A 19,539-nucleotide genomic window follows, 5' to 3' on the forward strand; every position below is an offset into this window, starting at 1 on the left:
ATCCAGTGCACCAAATGAACAAGTAAAGGTTGTGACCTTTGGAAATGCCAGGCAGTTGAATAACATAACTAAATCTGGAAGTGCATGCAAAATGCCAGAGTTTGGTGCATGATTGGTCAAATCCCAAGTTGTTGAGGTAAGAGGGAGGCAAGCTGTAAACACTGAGTTCACTGTAGCTCCAGGGGACTGGGATATGAACAAAACATTTTCATTTACATTCAGAGGACATGCTAGTATTATCAAAACACGCCATTCAATGAAGGTGAGTCGCAGAATCTCCTCAAATGGGTCAGTGAAACAAGAAGCCAAAGCACCATAGAGTAAGTTCAAGCCAAATAATACATTATCCCGCTGCAACTTCCTGACAAGATTTTTTAAGTCATTTCACGTCCTATCTTCATATTCCTTTTACAAGAACAGGGTCTCCTCAGGTTAATAACAGTCTCTTCCACAGGTTATTACAGAAAGAAGATGATAAAATGTAAAGAAAGGACCCTGCATTTTGATAATGTAGTGCTCTGCTCCATTTCTATCAAGCCGCTGCATGAATTTAAATATGGTCTGTTGAAATAGCATGTCACACAAAAAAGATTAATATATAGCCTATTACACACACATACACACACACACACACACACAAAGGGCTGTGCATGCGTATAACACAAACACATTAAATTTAATTACATAAAAACTTTAAACACATTTCATAATGCATTATATAACTGACACTTCAAAGAAGGACTCTCTTGTTGATTGATTATTAAAACTGCTCTTAAATTTTTTGCCCATGTTTGCGTGTGTGTTTGTTTGTCGTGTTAGCAAAATATTTCATGAGCCACTGGACAAATGTTAGGGAAATTCTAAGAAGGCCATCACAAAAGTTGCTATAACTCTCTCAGATGTACAGATATTGAATAAACGTTTGATGTGGGAGTAGCTGAGAGTCATCCTCAACATGTACTTCGAGTTCTAACAGATCTCACAATATTGTACGAGAATAACATTACATCATGTACAAGGTATGACCAAAATGGTGGAGGGAGATGTGTATTTATTTCAAGGAATTCTAAGCCTTTTGTTTTCTTTATTGTGATGTAGTCTGAGGTTGCTTATCCAGTGTTATAGACCAAGTCAAAAAAATGTTATCAGAATAATCTAAAATTTAATTTGCTGTTCCAAATTACAGACTGCTTATAATTTCTGAAGTTACCGAACCTGTGTAGGCCAAGTGTCTCCAAAACTAAACATGATTAGCAATCAAGCTGTGAGCATAAACAGGTTGTCATTTTAATCACCACGGCAGGCTGCGTGAGCACTCTTCTTTTGCGATAACATTATTTCCCAAGTCACCCCTGTTCTCCAACAACACTACTGCTGATTTTATGAGAGAAAGAGGGGTTGCAGACTGCGATGTGCCTTTATCAAGTGGCATGCTTATATTTGATAGCAATATTCCACACAGCACCAACAAAAATCTGAGAGAAGTAATCATACCAGAGCATAAAGACATGGGACATAACTGTGTTGGGATTGTGTGTGGTGTGGAACAAGCTGACGTGAGTCAGAGAGGTTGAATTAAAACATCTCTACAGTGCTAGGATAGATGCTGATGAAATCTGACATTTGGTGAACGTGATTTTATCTGTAAATATACAAGATGTCCTAGAAATTTGAAAGGTGTGTTTGGCAGAACCTAAAAGCTCAAAAGGCATTAACAAAAACAACAGATGAGGATAAATATGTAAACTGTGCAAACAGGGGTGGCACATGTCTGAATTTAAAATATGTTAAACACATCAGATCAGTGTTTCCTGGCTTGAATGAGTTTATGGCAAAGATGTAATCATCTACTGCATTTGAATCTTTGCTATTGTGTTGTGACTCTGCTACTCTTATGTTTTTTGGGGTCCTCACAGAGATAGGAATACACAGATGCATAGCAGACTGGATGTGACATGACATACAGCAGGCAACAATTTAATATCAAGGGGAAACATGGGTGACATTCTTATGAAATAAGTTTCTATGGTTTGTCCCTAAAGTCTCAATTTATCTGCACTGTTGAAATAAAGAAACCAACAAAAAGACGTTCACTCTCAAAAAAAGAATGTCATTTAGTGTTGCCAAAATGAGCCGCACCCACTTCAAGTTCTTCAGTTAAAAATAGCCTTTTTGATTAGAAATGAACAGCATGTTCATGAACGTGGTCATTTCAACATGCTTGAGTCATCGGAGGCATCTTTTTCTGCTTTGTGTAGTGACTGAAATTTGAAAAACACATCTGATGCATGCTTTAGGTCAACCTAAGTCTCATGAATATACTAATGTATACAGATTTGCTTCGTAACTTCAGTTGAAGGATTGTTTGAAAGTATAAGATGTGTTATGTACTTTTTAGCTGAGAGTTTATCAAGCAGAAAATTGTATGATCAAGGAATTCACTTTTGAGGGGTATTTTTTTAGACAAAATTATGTTGTTTAGTCCATGTCTGTATGATGCAAGGAGTTTTTCTTAAAGATAAGGCTTATCATAACAAAAAAGTGCTCTTACTCTGCACTTGACAGATTTTGTTTATATTGCATGTGAGAGAAACAGCACATATGTATCCATACTGAAATTGATGCTGACTATTTCAGTGTAAGAGTCGATTAAAATCATGTTCACAGCAGGATTGGTACTACCACTGAACAGCAGGTGGAGGGAAAATTGTGCTAAGTGTCTGAAGGTATAATAGTGTTCTGAATGAAACCCTTGATTTGATGCTGCTCTGTTGGCTGTGGGAGTGTGCTCTGAGTCGGTGATGACAGGAGGTTATGGTCATGCAGGGCTGTACTTCTTTTGCTAAGATACACTTTCGACTTTACAGACCTTTGAATGCAGACATACACTAACTGGCACACATGCTGGTGACGACCTGCAGACGTCCTGCGTTTTAAGTGTTTCCCAACACTCTTTTGCACAAAAGCCATCAAAATCAGAACAGAGTTCGTATGTACTGTCAGTTTGGCAGGATAATCAGTGCAGTACAGTTTTACAGACTCGAAAATAAAGAAATCAACAAAGTGAGGTTCAAAAGGAAAAATCAATGTAAGAGTTCCCTTTTTACCATTTGGCTGGGCCTCCAGTGCTTTGTAGAATTTAAAATCAATAGAAGAATTTGACAAACTCTGATTAAATTGGTCTCAGCAGAGCCTTTGTCATTGTATTTTTCATACATTGCACACCGTTATGTCTACAGAAAGGGCAAATCAAAGTCAAAGATAGATAACAGGGCACCCATGAAAAAAGGTTATACTGTATATTGGTAAAACATTTTATTCAAACTAGACTTGTCACAAAAATTTTTATAAAAGAATTCCTCTGGCAATTTGGTTTGTAATTCTTATTTTTCTGTATAAGTGGGAGCAAATCCTCTGTTGATCATTAGTCACCTGTGCTTGTAAAGGATACAAACATGAAACTGTTACAGTTTGCTCAATTTAGTCCAGTTGAACAATTCAACCATCTCCCATACTGTTTGAACTTGTGATAAAATTAACCTTTATTGCTAACAGAGTGGAATATATATTAAACTTAGCAACAGTTTACACTTGTATAAATGTATTGTTAGTTGGTTCTGTAGGACCAATTTTTACTCTTTTTCACAAACACCACCAGTCACTTAACCACTCTGAACCTGCAGTTTCCAGACAAAATAGTGAATGCTGTCAATGCTTTCCGAATCCCAAAACGTCCTACAGATGAATATGTGTCACAAAACTCATTTACTCCCCAAAAATCAGAGGTCAGATTGTTGAGGTTCGGAATGACTTGAACAGAAAGTTTAAACTCGGATTCATTATATGAATGAGCAAAAAAAGAAAAAAAGGATTTCCAACTTAAATGAAAACCCTTTCCCTTTGAATGTTATCTTTTATCACTATATTTGTCACACATCTCTGCCCATCTCGTCTGGCTGCTCTGAAAAGTAAAACTGCTGAGCAACAGACAAACACTGTCAAAGTTAAACTCAGAGCAGATGCTGGCCTCTTTCAGAGTTACTTCTATAAAGCATATTTTCCCACTTTGAAGTCCTATGTAGTAAAAGTGATTCTTTTCTTTGTAAGCACAAACACAAGTGAGCCAACATATGTGATAAAAGTGTTCCTCTTGTTCTCTGCTTGTATTTTCCTTGACTCTCTGGTGGCTCTAATGTAAAAATAGTAATGATCACTGCCTTAAATGTGTCCATATGACACAACTTTAGTGAAAATCTTTAAAAGCCTGACAGATTAAAAACAAAACAAAACAATACAACACATGATGCAAAAATAAAAGCAGCATTTTGTGTTGTCAAGCAGTAAGTGTACAAATTTGCCGTACTATTTTTAGCAACATAAATCCTCTGAATATGACTTTAACTGCTGGTAAAATTTGATTTTAGATATTAATTTATGTATGGATTAACACAGCAACACAGCCTTGCTAATGGGGCCAAGAGATAATCCTTAAAGTGTCAGAAGCCTGCAATTTATACCGTCACCTGTCAATAATTGTCACATCAGTGAGTAAGAATGCACACTACTGATTTATAATGGGTAGGTAGTGCTTCTAAGCCTGGGGCAAAAAAATAATAATTGGAAAAAAACTGCACAAATCTGATGAACTCAATTTAAATCTACAAAGCAATAAAGCCCAGATATTAATGTGCCTTCTGTTGTTTTCTTTTTGGCCAGCTGCCAGTGGCCAGCTGTTTGTACAATTTAAGCCCCTCTTAGACATGCACTCCCTTCTATTAATCCACCTGCAACACAACGGACTGGTGCCGTGTTTAAATAAACCTTTTCCGTGCATGCTTTCCCATAAAGTCGGTGACATCAGTCTATTGACATTCGGCCTAGAAACATATACATATCACTTTTACCACGGCAAATGTCTGAACTGCTTATTTGACAGTAGTAGTAAGTTAATTGCTCATAAAATCACCTATTTTTTCCTCACAATCAAACAACCAGACTTTCTTCTCAACCTAAAATCTTTTAGAAATGACTTTTCAAGTTATAAAAACATATTACGACTCTCAAGAGTAATACACTTATGGGATAATGCAGTATAATGGCTCATATAAATCATTCCCTGTGTGAGGCTACAACTTCTACAATTTAATGTGTTAACCAAAGCTCACTTCTACAAATCACATCAATCCAAGTTCAGTCTAAACCTTACAGTCCAATGCAGCAGATACTAATATCTCCTCTTCTGGTTCCAGACTTCAGAAACAACACATTATTATGAGAAACAAAAATTGTCACTTTGTTATGACCAGCAGTGTTTTGTGATGCATTGATGCACTTTGTTTTTTGGATCGATGCAGGTGAAGATTAAAAACATTATTTTGTACTGACAGCAACAGTACTAGTAAATTAGTGCAATCAAATCCTCACCACTGATGACAGGAATTGTTCAGTGAGGTCAAAAATGTAAAACCAGCTGCACATTTGGCGCACCAGAAGGAATGGGTATAATCATATCAGCACTACTGTGAAATGATGGTGCTGACCACTGTACCACCATACAGCATAACCTGAACACTTAATATCTTGAAGCTAATAAAAAAGAATGACATCCAATTAAAAATATTAAAACAACTGAGCACAGAATATAACACATAAACATAATGAAATGTTAAATATAATCTAACAAGAGGAAAAATCAATGAGTTTTTTTATTATTATTATTATTTCAAAAGAGAATATTTTCTCTTTGAGCTGGGCTGAGCTTCCTGTTTCCCTCTGGGCTATGAAGCTAAGTTATATAGAAGGCTACATCTTCATAATTACTGTACAAACATGGGTCACACTAATTTTATCAACTAACCTACTGGAGGGAGACAAATTTTAAATCGCATCAGAATTTGTAAAGTATTCTTTAAGAACAAGGTCTGGATTGGATGAAAAGGCTGGAGATGATTCATCTGCATCCTAAAACATGTTCTTTTAGTTGTGCATTTACTGATTTTGATAAATGTTTGCTTTTATCCGGTGAATAGATAACCTTATTCTTTTGTATTTCGCTCATTCAGCTTTCCTCATGACTCCTATTTGAACCTCTCCAGAACAGAGAAGTGAGAGAGCCCCTACGAACCATTTCTAACTAGCTGACAAAGATATTGTTATTTTTTTCCTTATATATATATATATATATATATATATATATATCTAATGAGATTGAGAATGCAACTATATATGAGATAATTAGCCATTGTCAGGAAACAAGTGGCTACAAAGAGTCAGGGAAGATAGAACGAATTACAGTCAGAGTTTCAGGGCCCATTTAAGTCCATGAAAATAAATTCAGTCGTATTGTGTTGCTCTGAGAACCAGCATTAAATCACACCGCTGTTCTTCCAGACTGCTAATAAGCAGAGCATCATTCACAGATAAATGGACAATGCAACTAAACTGAGCCAAGGAGTTAAAATAGACATGCTCTGTTCAAGATTTACTGTAATTCTCTGGGCAAAATGAGAATGATAGTTATTCTTTTAGTGTAGTCTTAATCAAATGAGCCTCTCCTCTTCATTTCTTTTCGTTTCATTGAGTGCAAAAAATTCATTGACCATCGATGAATGCCTTCGGTCTATAGCAATCATTCATTCGCCTACCAAAACTTGTCAATTACTATTGTTTGAATAAAAATATCAGTAAAAATTGTAACTTTATTACAAAAAACAATTATGAACAATCTGTAAAATATTGACTTAAGGAAAAAAAAACATAAATCTAAAAGCTAATGGAGTCTATCTTAATTACAAGAAAACGTTTTTGATTGCGTTTATGTTCAGAAGGTAATAAAAGTGATGAGGAGCAAAAGAAAGTGAGTGGAAGACTCTGAATTTAACAAGCCCACTCATTAATAAGGATTGACTGGCAGATACAAGAATTTATTGTAATTTAATTCGCTCAGTCTACAAAGAAATAATTACTGCTGCATGTATAATGTAGAGAACGGCAAATGTATTGTGATTTCTGAGGCTCTGTTCTTGTCAATATATTCATCAGTGGAAGGAGCTTGACCTCTATTAGTCATCCAGCAGGATTTTTTTGTGTGTGTGTGTGTGAGCTTCAGTGTATATTCTATTCATCAACATTCAATTAACATGCTAATCTTATCAGCCACAGTAGGACTGCTTGATTATAAAATTTATCAGGGGATCAAATAGAAAGATGTATATTTTTATTAACCTTTATTTAACCAGGCACTGAGATCACAGATCTCTTTTTCAAGGGTGGCCTGGTCTCTAACAATCATCCTGATTGTTAGAGAGAGAACATTGTGAAAATCATTCACCAACTCTTTCCAAAATGTTAACTGAATCATATATTTGTTTCCTAACCATGATCAGGCAACAGGAAATAATCAACTTGCTGGTGCTCTTTATATAAGGAGAAATCGTCTCCTGCTGCAAGACGGCCCACAGCTGTTGGAACTGGCCTTCAAGATCTGGTAGATTGGTACTGGATTGGATTAAGTGTCTGAGCTCATCCCACACGTTCAACTGGGGAAAGATCAGGGGGATCTGGCTGACCATGGTAGAACCTTAATGCGATGCAGAAAGTTTACAGACACACATGCTGTGTGTGGATGCGTGTTGTCTTGCTGAATGTAGGTACCAGGGTCCTGATTTAGGGTGGAGTAAGACATGTGGATGCAGGATGTCACTGGTGCAGAGCTGTGTTGTCAGGGTGCATTGAATCACTACCAGAGGCAGCCTGAAGTCATGCCTTATGGCTCCTCACACCATGTTCCCAGGACTAATGTCGATGTCTCTCTCAACACACAACTGTTATTGATGGTAATACAGAACTGAAATCCATTGCTAAAAATGATACAGTGTCACTCATTTCACGTCTCCTGGTTATGGCACTATGTCCTGGTGTTAACGGCAGCCTACACATGGGAAAGTAAACCTATACTCTGACTGATGCCAGTCATTGAGAAATGGTGCAGGATGAAATGGGGTGCTTGCAAAGAGTCTTTTACCTGTGTTCAAATGTCATGTGCAGATGCCATAGAGTTCTGCGATGCTTGGCCCACGATACAGCAATTCTCTGTCAGTGTGGTCTGTTTGGGGCGAATTTAATCTTTATTTAAGATCCTTCACCACATGCGTGATTGCTCTCACATGCCCATTGGTTCTAAGATTGAGCCGCTGTGACATCTGTACGCCCCACGTGCTTCGCTCACTGTTTTCTCTGACTGTTGAATGCTCCAGCAAATTGCTTCACTCATGATGCCACCACTTATGCCCTCTGGTGCCTGTTCTAGACATGGTAGCTCTTTGCAAATTGAATACCCACTGCTGCTCTGCATGATTTTTTTTTTTTTTTTTTTATATCTGGGATCTGATTTTTGTTGTCCTTTGATGGAAAAGGACTTCTTTATGAATCTTCACTGTGCAGCTCGCAGTCATGCTGCTGCTCTCCTGGACAGACACTGGTGATTAAACAACAGTGAACGCTCACTCTCTTGAAACTGGTTCTATGATCCTTTTCAATCGAATTTAGCCCAGGAATGTCCAACAGAGAACCGCATTTTGCTTCCAAAAAATGCAAACCATAATAAAGTTGGTGAGTTGTCAGCATTGCAGAAGTTGTAAAGCAGTCTGCAGCTCAGTTTATTGCTGACAAAATGAGCAAAGGCAGAGCCAGGATTAGGCTGTCAAAGAGGAGAAACACACAAACAGGCTTGCTTTTACGAGAGAAAAAGAAAATCTTAAAATGTTTTGCAATAAACACTGTCTGATTTTGGTCTTCATTAAAAAAAAAGAAAAGCATTTCTGTCTTCACTCCTAGTCTTTAAAGAGGGGAATTGTCTTCTTCCTGGCTTTGTGCTACCAGTTTTTCAGCCCAGAGCTCACTTAAAGGACTCTTGTTAGAAGATGAGCAGAAGGAGCTGGTACCTGCACACAACGGGAGAAGAGATGGTGCACAGTTTGGCAAGGAACCATGCTGAGAGCTTTGCAAATTTTGTGCTCTGCAAATCTTGACTGTTCTTTTATGTGTCACTCCTGCTGAACGAGTTTATGCATTTAAGGGGTGAAACAAAAATAAATTCAGCAGTATTAGTTTAAGAAATAAAGACACAACAGTGTGCTGTCAGTATGAATGCTGTTCTTCACTCTACAATACTGTACTACACTAAGGAATCAGCCAGAGGGATCCTAGCCAAGATTATAGGACTCCTCCATAAGGGTTTGTAGGAACAATTGGGGCTAGATGTGGGTCTTGTGTACCACAGTGTCCTGTTCTATTACAGCATTACTAACTGTGTGTGTCCAACTGTGTTAACACAACCTTATTCAAGTGCTGGCAGGGACACACTCTACAAGCTAATAAAAATGTAACAAACGTAATAGGGCATATTAAAATCGACAACCTCAGTATGAGACATGAGGATGTTTGACACCTTGTAACATCCATCAGGGTGCGTACTGAAAACGTGAGGAGATTTTACAACATGAAAACAAACTGATTCTTAAAAATATGCATTGGGGGTATTGATTTATCTGTTTTTATCTTTTGGCAGGAATGTACCTCAGCATCTAAAATGGCTTCACACACTTCGTTGTTGTTGACACTATTAGCCATTTTAACAGCTCGAGAAAAAAAAAAATGTTTGTTTTAGACGAGCACAAAAAATCTTCAGGAGAATGCCAAATTGCACTGAATCCTCTCCAAAACTAAAGAAAAACAACTCTACAGATGTCTCTCAGTCTATTTTTATTGACTGAGACATCTGACATGATTTATTTAATGCATCTTTGGTGCTGCTCTCCTAGATGTGTTGAGTCTTAATCATCTATAGCCAATCCCTGCAGTCTCTTTCTGCCACTTTAAAATGGAAAAGCTGTTTTGGGAGAATGGCTTATGGCCCAAACGCCTGCCAATAAATGACAAGGCATTTTCCTATTCTTTCATCACATACTCTCCCCTGCAGAAGCACTGCAGTGGCTGCTGATATAGAGCCTGGATTCAGTCCTGCTGGTGATGATGGCTTTAAAATAAGACTGCACAACAATGAATCAGATATGTGACCAGTAACTTAATCTATTTGTGATCTTACCTTTAAGTATCAGCTCTCTAAATTCAGCCGGCATTTATGTATTGGTCTGTTTTTGAACTTGTACAGGGGAATAAAAAAACAAAACAAAACAAAACAGTAATTTGTTGCAGCCCATACATCTTTATTATTTGGCACTTTTATTAACAACACGAGTTGTTTGTTGTTTTGTTACACAAATTCAATTTAGTTTGCCTTACTAGTATGCCTCAGTGTTTACTGGTGGGTCTTCACCTTGTTCTCCAAGTAACAATTACTATTTGCATTCATTAGTCATCGTTGTCCATCAGCACATATAATAAAGTGTAATGGTAGATAATTTGTTTATCTGTGCATCGACACTTAACAAGACAGATTAATCCAAACACAGGAACTCATACAGCACTTTTAGCATTCACTAAGCTCTGCAAGGTGCTCACACTTTTATTAGATTACATGAGCAAACACCATCACAGATACTCCAGCACAAACAGATACACAACAATTATTGCAAAAGGTGAGCAGTTTTATTAAATCTGCTTGCAAACAAATGTTTGACTGTTCTCCTTTGGTGGCACACCATCAAACACAGAGGAGACTGAAGACCAGCAGTGTTTATCAGGCTGGCTCATATTCATCTGCTGAGACAGTCAAACATCCATCTTTTTATTTTTCATTTTGAACTTCTATTTTTTTTTGTCTATTCTCTGTTGTTTTAGTGCTGATATGTGAGCAAAAGTGGGAGAAGGAACAAGACATCCATGCTTCATAGTGTCATGTTTAGCTGAGTAAGTGGTGTTGATTAATTATCTGCACTGTATTCTTTTTGTTTTTTTAGATAAAGTGTTTATGACATATTCTGTATTTTTTTTACTACGATGTGGTATGAAGTAAACCTTACTTTAAAAAAATAAATAAAACGCCTAAAAGTAGCCTACCAACTTCTAAAACATGAAGCTTTGTCTCCTCTTTCCTCCTGGTGTATTTTAGGAATTGAGATCCGTCATAATGGTGAGACATCCTTCATAATGGTGGGCTGTGATCGATTTCCAGGCCACAGGGACAGAGGACAGAAGAGGTGAAAAGGCACAAAATAGAGAATGGAGAAAAGACTACAGTTATATGCTCTCAGTCAACCTGCCACACAGCTAAAATCCCATTTTCCAAAAAAAAAACAAAAACCCACATCACTGTTGTGATAGAGGAATCTTTCAATATTTATTCTGATTGATTAAGTTTAGCCACACATTTAATGAACCATGGGATCATCTGCAATGAGACAAAACACAAGGGGCATTTTCAGCTTTTATGTCTGTGTTAGATTTTAATTTGGGACATTTTTGTCAACGTCTGTGGCCTGGAAGGGGACTCTGAAACAAACAGCACTGATACAATTGGTGTTTTCTCCAAGAGGCAGAGAGAAGCCATTACCTCCTTTTTTTCAGACCATGGCTCTCAGTTTTACACGCTTTAATTAACAGTGAAGAGTATTTTATTTTATTGTTGCTCCCATCTGTCCTGCTATGAGTGAAAGAACCCCCTCATGTAGTAAGTGTGGGTGATACACTTCATTGGTCTCCTACTGAGCCAACAATACAACAAGGAGGCCAGGCTGGGTTGGATCCCATGGTTAAAATAAAAATAAAATTGTGTGATGAACCAATCAGATGAGGCTACTGTCACACCTTTGCCAAAATGTGATTCATTCAGTTTTTGCCAAAAGAACACAGCTGCTGTTTGGCATCACACCAATCAAATCATATCATGCTATAAACATCCCAGAATCATAGACATCACATTGTTCGCAACATTTCTGAGCAAAGTCACAAAGGACAGTGATTTGGAGTTTTCAGTAACAAACTGTTTCACTAAAATATTTCAGCAGCAACAAAAAAATGGAAAAGCACGCCTACACAAAAACTGATGCTGTATATGAGAAGGCTGGAAGAAGTTTGGTACAGGACAGATTTGTTGAAGTAGTACAAATAATCAAAGTAGTGTAAGTGAACTTAAAATCTGTGGTCGTCTTTGTGGCATTGTAGTTAACTTGAACCACACACATCACAGTGCCCCCAGTTTTGAATGTGGTTTTATTTCCTAATAAGTCTTTGTGTTTAACCAAAATATGATGCTGTCTTAAATTTTACTGCGGTTGTGGGAAGAGTGTGTCAGTGCAAGACAAAACGCGATGAGACTGGACTCACAAAACATACATGACGATAGACAAAAGAAAACATATTCGAGCAAAGCTGCACACTTTCACAACCCAAGCATGCAAACAACAGTAATTCTATCAGCACAGAAAACAAACCACTGAAACATCACATTTTGTGCAACAAGTTCCAGTATTTACCATTTCAGCTTCACTAAAGTCACTTGGTATCAGTTTATACACAGTTAAGTTGTGGATTGCACAAATAAGAATCATCACGCCTGTTATGCCTCTGAGCCACCAAAGGAGGTAGTGACAAAGCTGAAATGGTTAATATATATGATGGTAAGCTGGAATCACTTGACAAGGGTGTGATGTAATGATTTCAGATGGCCTGTGCAACCAACTTGTTGATGGATTTAGAATAGAAGCTACTGGACAAACATTTTATGCATAACACTATGTCTCCATTGGTTCTGCGATGTGGAAAATGGCCGACTCAGTCAGTGATTTTTGTTCAGCCAAAGGGAGCTCAAAGAGAGGCTCATCTATCGCAGGACTGTTTAGTGCAAGTGGCCATAAAACGTACTGTGAACGGTGGAATGATTTCAAATTATTTAAGTTAAATCACATTCAACCCCCTTCATGTGAGATGTTTGTCACTTTCATTATGTGTTGCAGAAGTGGGTCACCCCAGGTAATCGAAAGAATTTATTTTGTCTTTGGCCATCACAATGTGGCATTTCATCCCAACGGAAATCACAATGACAGTAACAAGACCCGATGTGCCTCAGAAAATATTTTGAGGTTTAAAACAGGACACCACCCCTCTGATTTTTTTATGATTTGACTTTTGTAGTTCTATATGTCAAAACCTGCTGAACTAACATAATTTTATTTCAAGATATTTTGTGGGATAACTTTTGCAAGTTTTTCCCCCCCAAAACAAAACTTCTGGTTTTACACATCAAAGTCTAAAAAGGTTTTGGGTGTACAACTGCATTTGTGGGAAAATAAATTATAAAGCCTTAAGGAACAGTCTAAATTGAAGTAAAGTGCCTCAAGTGAACAATTCTTGTCAGTTGAGTCATTGTCGTTTTAGACAGAAAACTACAAACATTAAATTGCATTGCTTTTAAGACTGCTCCATATAAGACAACTAGAGCAGAGTTTGGGATTTATGTATTTATGTAATCTACATCTACAAGGAAGAGAGGGATTTGTTCTGCTAGGAAGAAGCTCACCTCTTGAGAAATGTGCAGAAATTTGTTACATGAATTGACTAATCTATTGTTAAAATAATGCCTGAGTAGAGTCAAGGCAGACAATGCACACGTAATGGCCCTTATCAAATGACTCATGCTGTATGGCAGCACTGTATCAAGATAGAAAATAGAGCAGTTTCTCTTTTGTACTCCTTTTCCTTTCAGTCTCTAGTCTACAACAGATGGAGGAGGGAAAGAAAAGTATTTTTCATGATTGCATTTGATTTGCATATGAACCACATAATACTAAGGAAGACCAATGAATTATCAATGACACATTACAGTATAAACTGCTTGCACAGTGATACCAGAAAACATAAAACAATGATGACTTCAGCTTATACATTACTTGGATATTAAATTTAATGATCTTATACTCCTAAGTGCCTTTTCAGTGCATTTTTCCCAACTGACTTTCTAACAACTGGGCAAAGTCTGCCTGTGTGCAAAGACTTAAAGACATAACTTTTAACACAGACTAACAATAAGATTTGAGGTGAGCTCTTTCTGACCCAGGACAATAAAGGTGGGTAAAACCAAAGTAGGGAATAGCAGAGGAATACTCTGCAATCAAACAAACCACACCAGCTTTGTTAAAATAAGTTTGGATTTGTTTGTTTTTTGTTTTTTTGTTTTTTTAATATACCTTGCAGTTTTTTTTTGAAAACCCCCACAAAATTAATATTATGAGCAATGATAAATAATTAGTTTAAGTATGAATTAATGTTTATAAAAGCATTCTTAGTTTGGTTAAAAGTCTCCCCACATAACTGTACCTTTTTAATTCATTGACAGTTTATATTTTCCTCTCCATTAATAAGCCTTTCATCACACAATCAAACTTTAACGGGGACAGAATGAGGATAAAATGAGACCTAGAAAAAAAGGAGAAAGAATAAGACTGTAAAAATGGCTCCATTGTCGTTTTGATTTCTAGGGCACAAAGTAATAGTTGTGATGTGTGAAACTTACTGCTACATACCGGTAAGTGTTTTTTGAAAAGCTCCATATAGGTCCACATGGATAGACCAAAAGGTGAGTTTTTAAGATTCTTCACATTAAAAGGCACTTGTAAAAATTTATCTCGCAGAAAATCTGACGGCATTTGTAAAAATCTCAGACTGTAGCATCTCTCCAGTCAGTGATGATGGTTCATGAAAGCGATTGCGAAAACAGTAAACAGAAATGTACTTATAACTTTTGTGAGATGCGCCTAAAAACATTAAAATAAAAAAATCAATGCTCCAAACACAAACAAAAAGAATCTTGGTAAATTCTGGGAAGTCAGTAAAAATTGACAAAAGTTTTCCATTTCCTGAGTGACAGAAGCTATTAACACAGTGGTAGTCAAATCAAATCAGAAACCAGCAAATTAAAAGAAGCATGTCAACAGAGGAATACCACAGGAAGAAAAACCCTACTGAGTCTCCACAAAGCAGTAAATTGGCCGGATGATTGGCTATTAAAAATGTGAGAAATTAGCTTTCATTAGCATCTGTCACAGCAAGGGTCTTTCTGCATAATGGTTCAGGTGAATATGAAAACACAACTTCCTCGAAAATGTAGCTTCATTGATCCAAGAAGATAAAGACACACCAGAAGTCTATGCGGTTAATTATTGAATAATGAATACAATAAATTAAAGTTGCATCAGACCTTTTAGAGAAATTTCACAGAATCAGTCAGCCAGCAGCATTTCACCCAGAAGTGTGTTGTGCGTAGATGATAATGATCCTGTGAATACAGAGATCAAAGTCTTCTCGTTCTGGTCATTAAGCATCCTAACAAATGTGTGTATGAGGACAGCCTTATCACTTTGGCCCACACAGAGGCCTTTTCATATCTATCACTCTCAGATGGCCAACCTGCGCCCGCTGTGTGCCTCGCTGCCAAATAAAAACTCCACAGACTTACCACTGTGGCCGGTCTGATTGGGTCTTTTTTTCTGTGGAGGCAAATCATTTTACAGTTTGACAAGAACAAACACACAAACAAAAAAAAAAGTTTGAAATGCCTTATCACTTCAGGACAACTAGTCGGTGAATAAATGAAATAAGAGCCTGGAGAATTCAACTTTACAGCTTTGACAAATATGTTTACCTTGGTTCCAGTTTAAAGCTTCAAGCGCTTTATTGCCTCTTTTTGTTCTCTGCAAAAAATAACCATTAGTAAAGAACCACGAAAAGTCACAAAAATAAAGTAGGAACAATTCATGTTTCACTGCGACATTTCTTTCATTGCTTTGTCAGAAAATGCTGGACTCAGTTTTGGTTTTACAGGTTGATAAACTGCTTTGACCCCAGTTTGAGCAACTCTAGCTGTTATTAATGTATTCCAAACCAGTGTGATTAGGCATTGTCATTACACTAATGGACATTTGTTTTAAATGGAATGCTCATTTGCATTGCAAAGGTAATCATTTAAAATATAATGTCTCATTTGTCCATTTTGATTAGGTCCAATAGCTCCAATAAGTCATCTTTACCCAAGTGATAACCTTGCTCTTCATGGAGGTTCATTATGAATGAAGGCCTGGTTACCTGCATTAAATCTTTTTTTAAGGTGTATGCAAAAACTGAAGCATATCTAGTGAGCTGCCATAGTTCAAAAGAACAAACAAAAAAAAACTATTAACCTGTTTTAAAATACTATATTTGTTTGCAAGTACATGTATAGAATTTGCAGTATATCTAAGGGAAAAATGTCAAAATGAAGAATTTAGTTTATCATGATTATTGGGCATGCACAGGGATTCATTGTTGTCTGATTCATTCTCCCATAGGCTTGTCCTACAATAAAAAGTTCCTTCGACATCTCCAAGCAGGCATCACTTGTGTTGTAAACTTCAAATTAAAAGAGCCTTTCCTCTGACATCTGCTGGGTTTCCCTTCTTCATTTCAATATTGACAAAACACGTAAACCACCTTTCATCTTTATGTGACTGTACGCTGTTTGTGTGTTGTCAGATAACGTCCCAATCAATAGAGATTTATTCCACTCATCGCATCAGCAGACCAATTATTGATCACTTTCTGTGATCAATCATTTTTAAACTGATTTAGTTGTTGGACCTGAGGAAAAATATGTAAATAGGAATAAGAAAATTGTGATTGGTGATTACAGAGAGCGGGGAGGCTAAAAGTTTACAGAGCTAAAAATCAAGCAGCACAGCAGACGAAAAGGACATTTTGTGATGCTCCTGCTGGTTTCATGATTGACGGTGACAATTATAATAATTTAAAATACATAATTTTTTCTAGGTTTTGTGTGGCTAATGCTTTAAATTTTAAGGGAAAACAATGTGACAAAGAACACACAGGGCTCTGCTGTCAGAGGCTGAATTAATGACAAAGAAAAGTATCCTTACCTGAGGGTGAACATCTCTACAGTGGAGTAGGAGGAAACGGTGATAAAAGCTGACACGGTTTCCCTCTGTCTCATAGGAGTGGCTGGAACCATGACCATAAAGTTATTATCCAGCCTGTGTTCAGTGAGAGGGGGCTCAGTGGGGTTCTGGTAAAGTCTCACACCCCCAATCCTCTTCAGCGGTGTGGAAGTATAGGAACCGAACAACCCCTCCTGATGTGATAAAGTGAAGCTGTCCTTTCTGTCCTCTGAGTGGCAATCTCCTGCTTCTGTGGACTGCAGCATGTAGTAAAGCTCCACTGGGGTTCCCTCGGACACTTCCACATTCCTCTGGCGTCCTGGCACGATGCTGGGTGGGCTGAACCAACTGGCCAGGGGCTCCAGCTCAGCCACACACAGTCCCAGCTCCCCCCTTAGCTGGCAGGTGCCGCGCACCTCCTGGGTTTCATGGAAAGCAAACATGTGCACACAGGGCAGTTTGTCAATAGTGCTGTAGTCATCCCAGTCCCTGCCTGCAACATAAAACAGCACCTGGACTCTGGGCTTTGCCAAATGAATCTGGGTATTCATTATAAAAGTTTGCACCTTCCAGTTAAAGGTAAAGATTGAAGAGGGAGGAAAAGTCCCGGGACTCTGTAGGAGTTCTAAAGGGACGGGCTGCTCCACGGAGAGAGGTCCGTAGGTAGCATTCACTGAAGGCAAACTTCTAGCCTGGTAGATGAAGAATGGCTCTGTCCGTGAAATTAAGCTAGAGTTCCTCATGAAGTCCTGGTTGGCCTCCTTCAGGAAAAATGCTAAGTCAGCATTTAGCAGCTGATAGTTAACAGGCAGGTATGTTGGGATGGAGGAATATCTCTGTAAACCCTCCAAGACTCGGCAGTCGGCTACTAGAAGACAAAAGAGAAAAGCTGAGTTAGGATAGGCTTACTAACAATTCAGTTTTTTAAACTATCCTGTAAAATGCCTGTGTGCTACATCTTTTAATCAGAACTAGAAGCCAAAACTAATTGATGGCCATTTGAAGCAGAATAGACATTATGATGTTATTTAATAAGAATGATGCAGGTTTGACTCTCAGTTGAGGCATTTTTGCATTAAGTTTACATGTTTTACCATGTATGAATAGTTTTCTCCGGGTACTTTGGCTTCCTCCCACAGTCGAAAAGCATACATGTCGGGTTATTGGGTGCAGAGGTTGGCTAATATGAGTTTTTTCTGTAGCTGATGCCAATCTTTAGAAATTAGGGTAGCCAGTGGTTGATAGACAACACCATTTTTTTTTTATGGCTACAATTTATTTTTTATTTAGCGATAACTAACTACTTGACTTAAACATATATGTAATAACCCTTAAAATAACTTGTAGACTTAAAAATACATAGATGTGGCAATGTGATGAATGGATGAATAAATGGATGTTTATTCAGTGTTCATCTGATGAGATAACCAAATACATTACTAATACATTACTAATTTTAGACTTTCCACTCATTTAAGTTTTAATCAACCTTGAAAATGGAAAAATGACAGTGAAAAGTGATTTGAGTAACATATGTTAAATTAATAGGCATTTCCATTTTCTCATCTTGAAAAACAAAAGCAACTTCATTTGACAAGAATTTAAAAAACTAAACTGCTCTCATTATTACCACTTGGCACTGGAGTTAGTACAAAGATAACATGAAAAAAAAAGCTTTTCAATTGTTTCCAATACAGTCAAGGATTTAATTATTTTTTAATCAAAGAAAAAATTGTGTTTTACTTGGACAAAATGCATGCTGGGACATTGTTCTCAACAAATGCTCTAAAAGACATGTTAGTAGTTAATTAATCCAGCCCAAAAATTAGTAAAAAGACTTCAAGAACGAACAGCCCATGTTTTTGAATTCTTGAGTTCTAATACTGCAAGACACTGCAGTAGTTATTGTTTCATATGATGGTGTGTTGCATATCTTTAAAGATCTGTCTTATTCTATTGAGTGTGTATTAGCAATGAATAATCTAACTACTTAAGGTTGTAGAGAAAAGTGTGACAATTGCACCTGAAAAAAACTAATCATAAAAAATAAAAAAGCAGAATAAATGTACCTGGGGAGAAATGTCTGAGAGTGAGTTGTTCCATTGACTTGTTACGCTCGTTACATGCATTTCCCTGCGGCCCGCATTGTCACTCTATATTTTCCAATAATATAGTGAACCACAATGAAACGCCATCAGTATTCAAACACCTGCATAGCTTTGCCCTCTATACTAGTTGAAATACTACACAGCAGACATAAAGATGGTTTTAATCACAATAAGAGAGGGTTCTGACCTTCTTCTCACAATCAATCCGCTATATGATTACACCCCCTTCAGCACATTCCCATCTTCGTGCTAGCATCTGGGATATTTCTTTCCACAGATCACTGTTGTAAATCTATGTCCAGACTGATAACAAATCAGTCAAGAAATTTCTGATGTATGGTGCTCCTTCTGACCCTCGGTGCTGCTGTACATGGGATGCAAGGAAGCAGAAGTAATTCAAACCACAAAATGTGTACACGCAGAACTGGATTAGATAAAAAAATAAAAATAAAATCTGAGTTTATCATTACAAGAAACATTTCTAAGAAGCAGAACAATACAAAGGGATTCCTATTTGTTTGTGAAAACAAAGGAGCTTTGTGTCAATT

At 37.3% G+C, this 19,539-nt stretch overlaps 1 protein-coding gene across 1 annotated transcript in view; it reads right to left on the minus strand.

Annotated features, from left to right (window-relative positions):
* si:dkeyp-14d3.1 (transmembrane protein 132C) overlaps positions 1 to 19,539 on the minus strand; it is a 147,000-nt gene that overhangs the window by 98,605 nt on the left and 28,856 nt on the right. Inside the window, exon 2 of the mRNA XM_017417096.3 lies at positions 16,866 to 17,751. Within this exon, the coding sequence (XP_017272585.1) occupies positions 16,866 to 17,751 (886 nt within the window). The remainder of the gene's footprint in view (positions 1 to 16,865; positions 17,752 to 19,539) is intronic.

This window comes from Kryptolebias marmoratus, linkage group LG1 (genome assembly GCF_001649575.2).
Source record: "Kryptolebias marmoratus isolate JLee-2015 linkage group LG1, ASM164957v2, whole genome shotgun sequence".
Classification (NCBI taxonomy): Eukaryota; Metazoa; Chordata; class Actinopteri; order Cyprinodontiformes; family Rivulidae; genus Kryptolebias; species Kryptolebias marmoratus.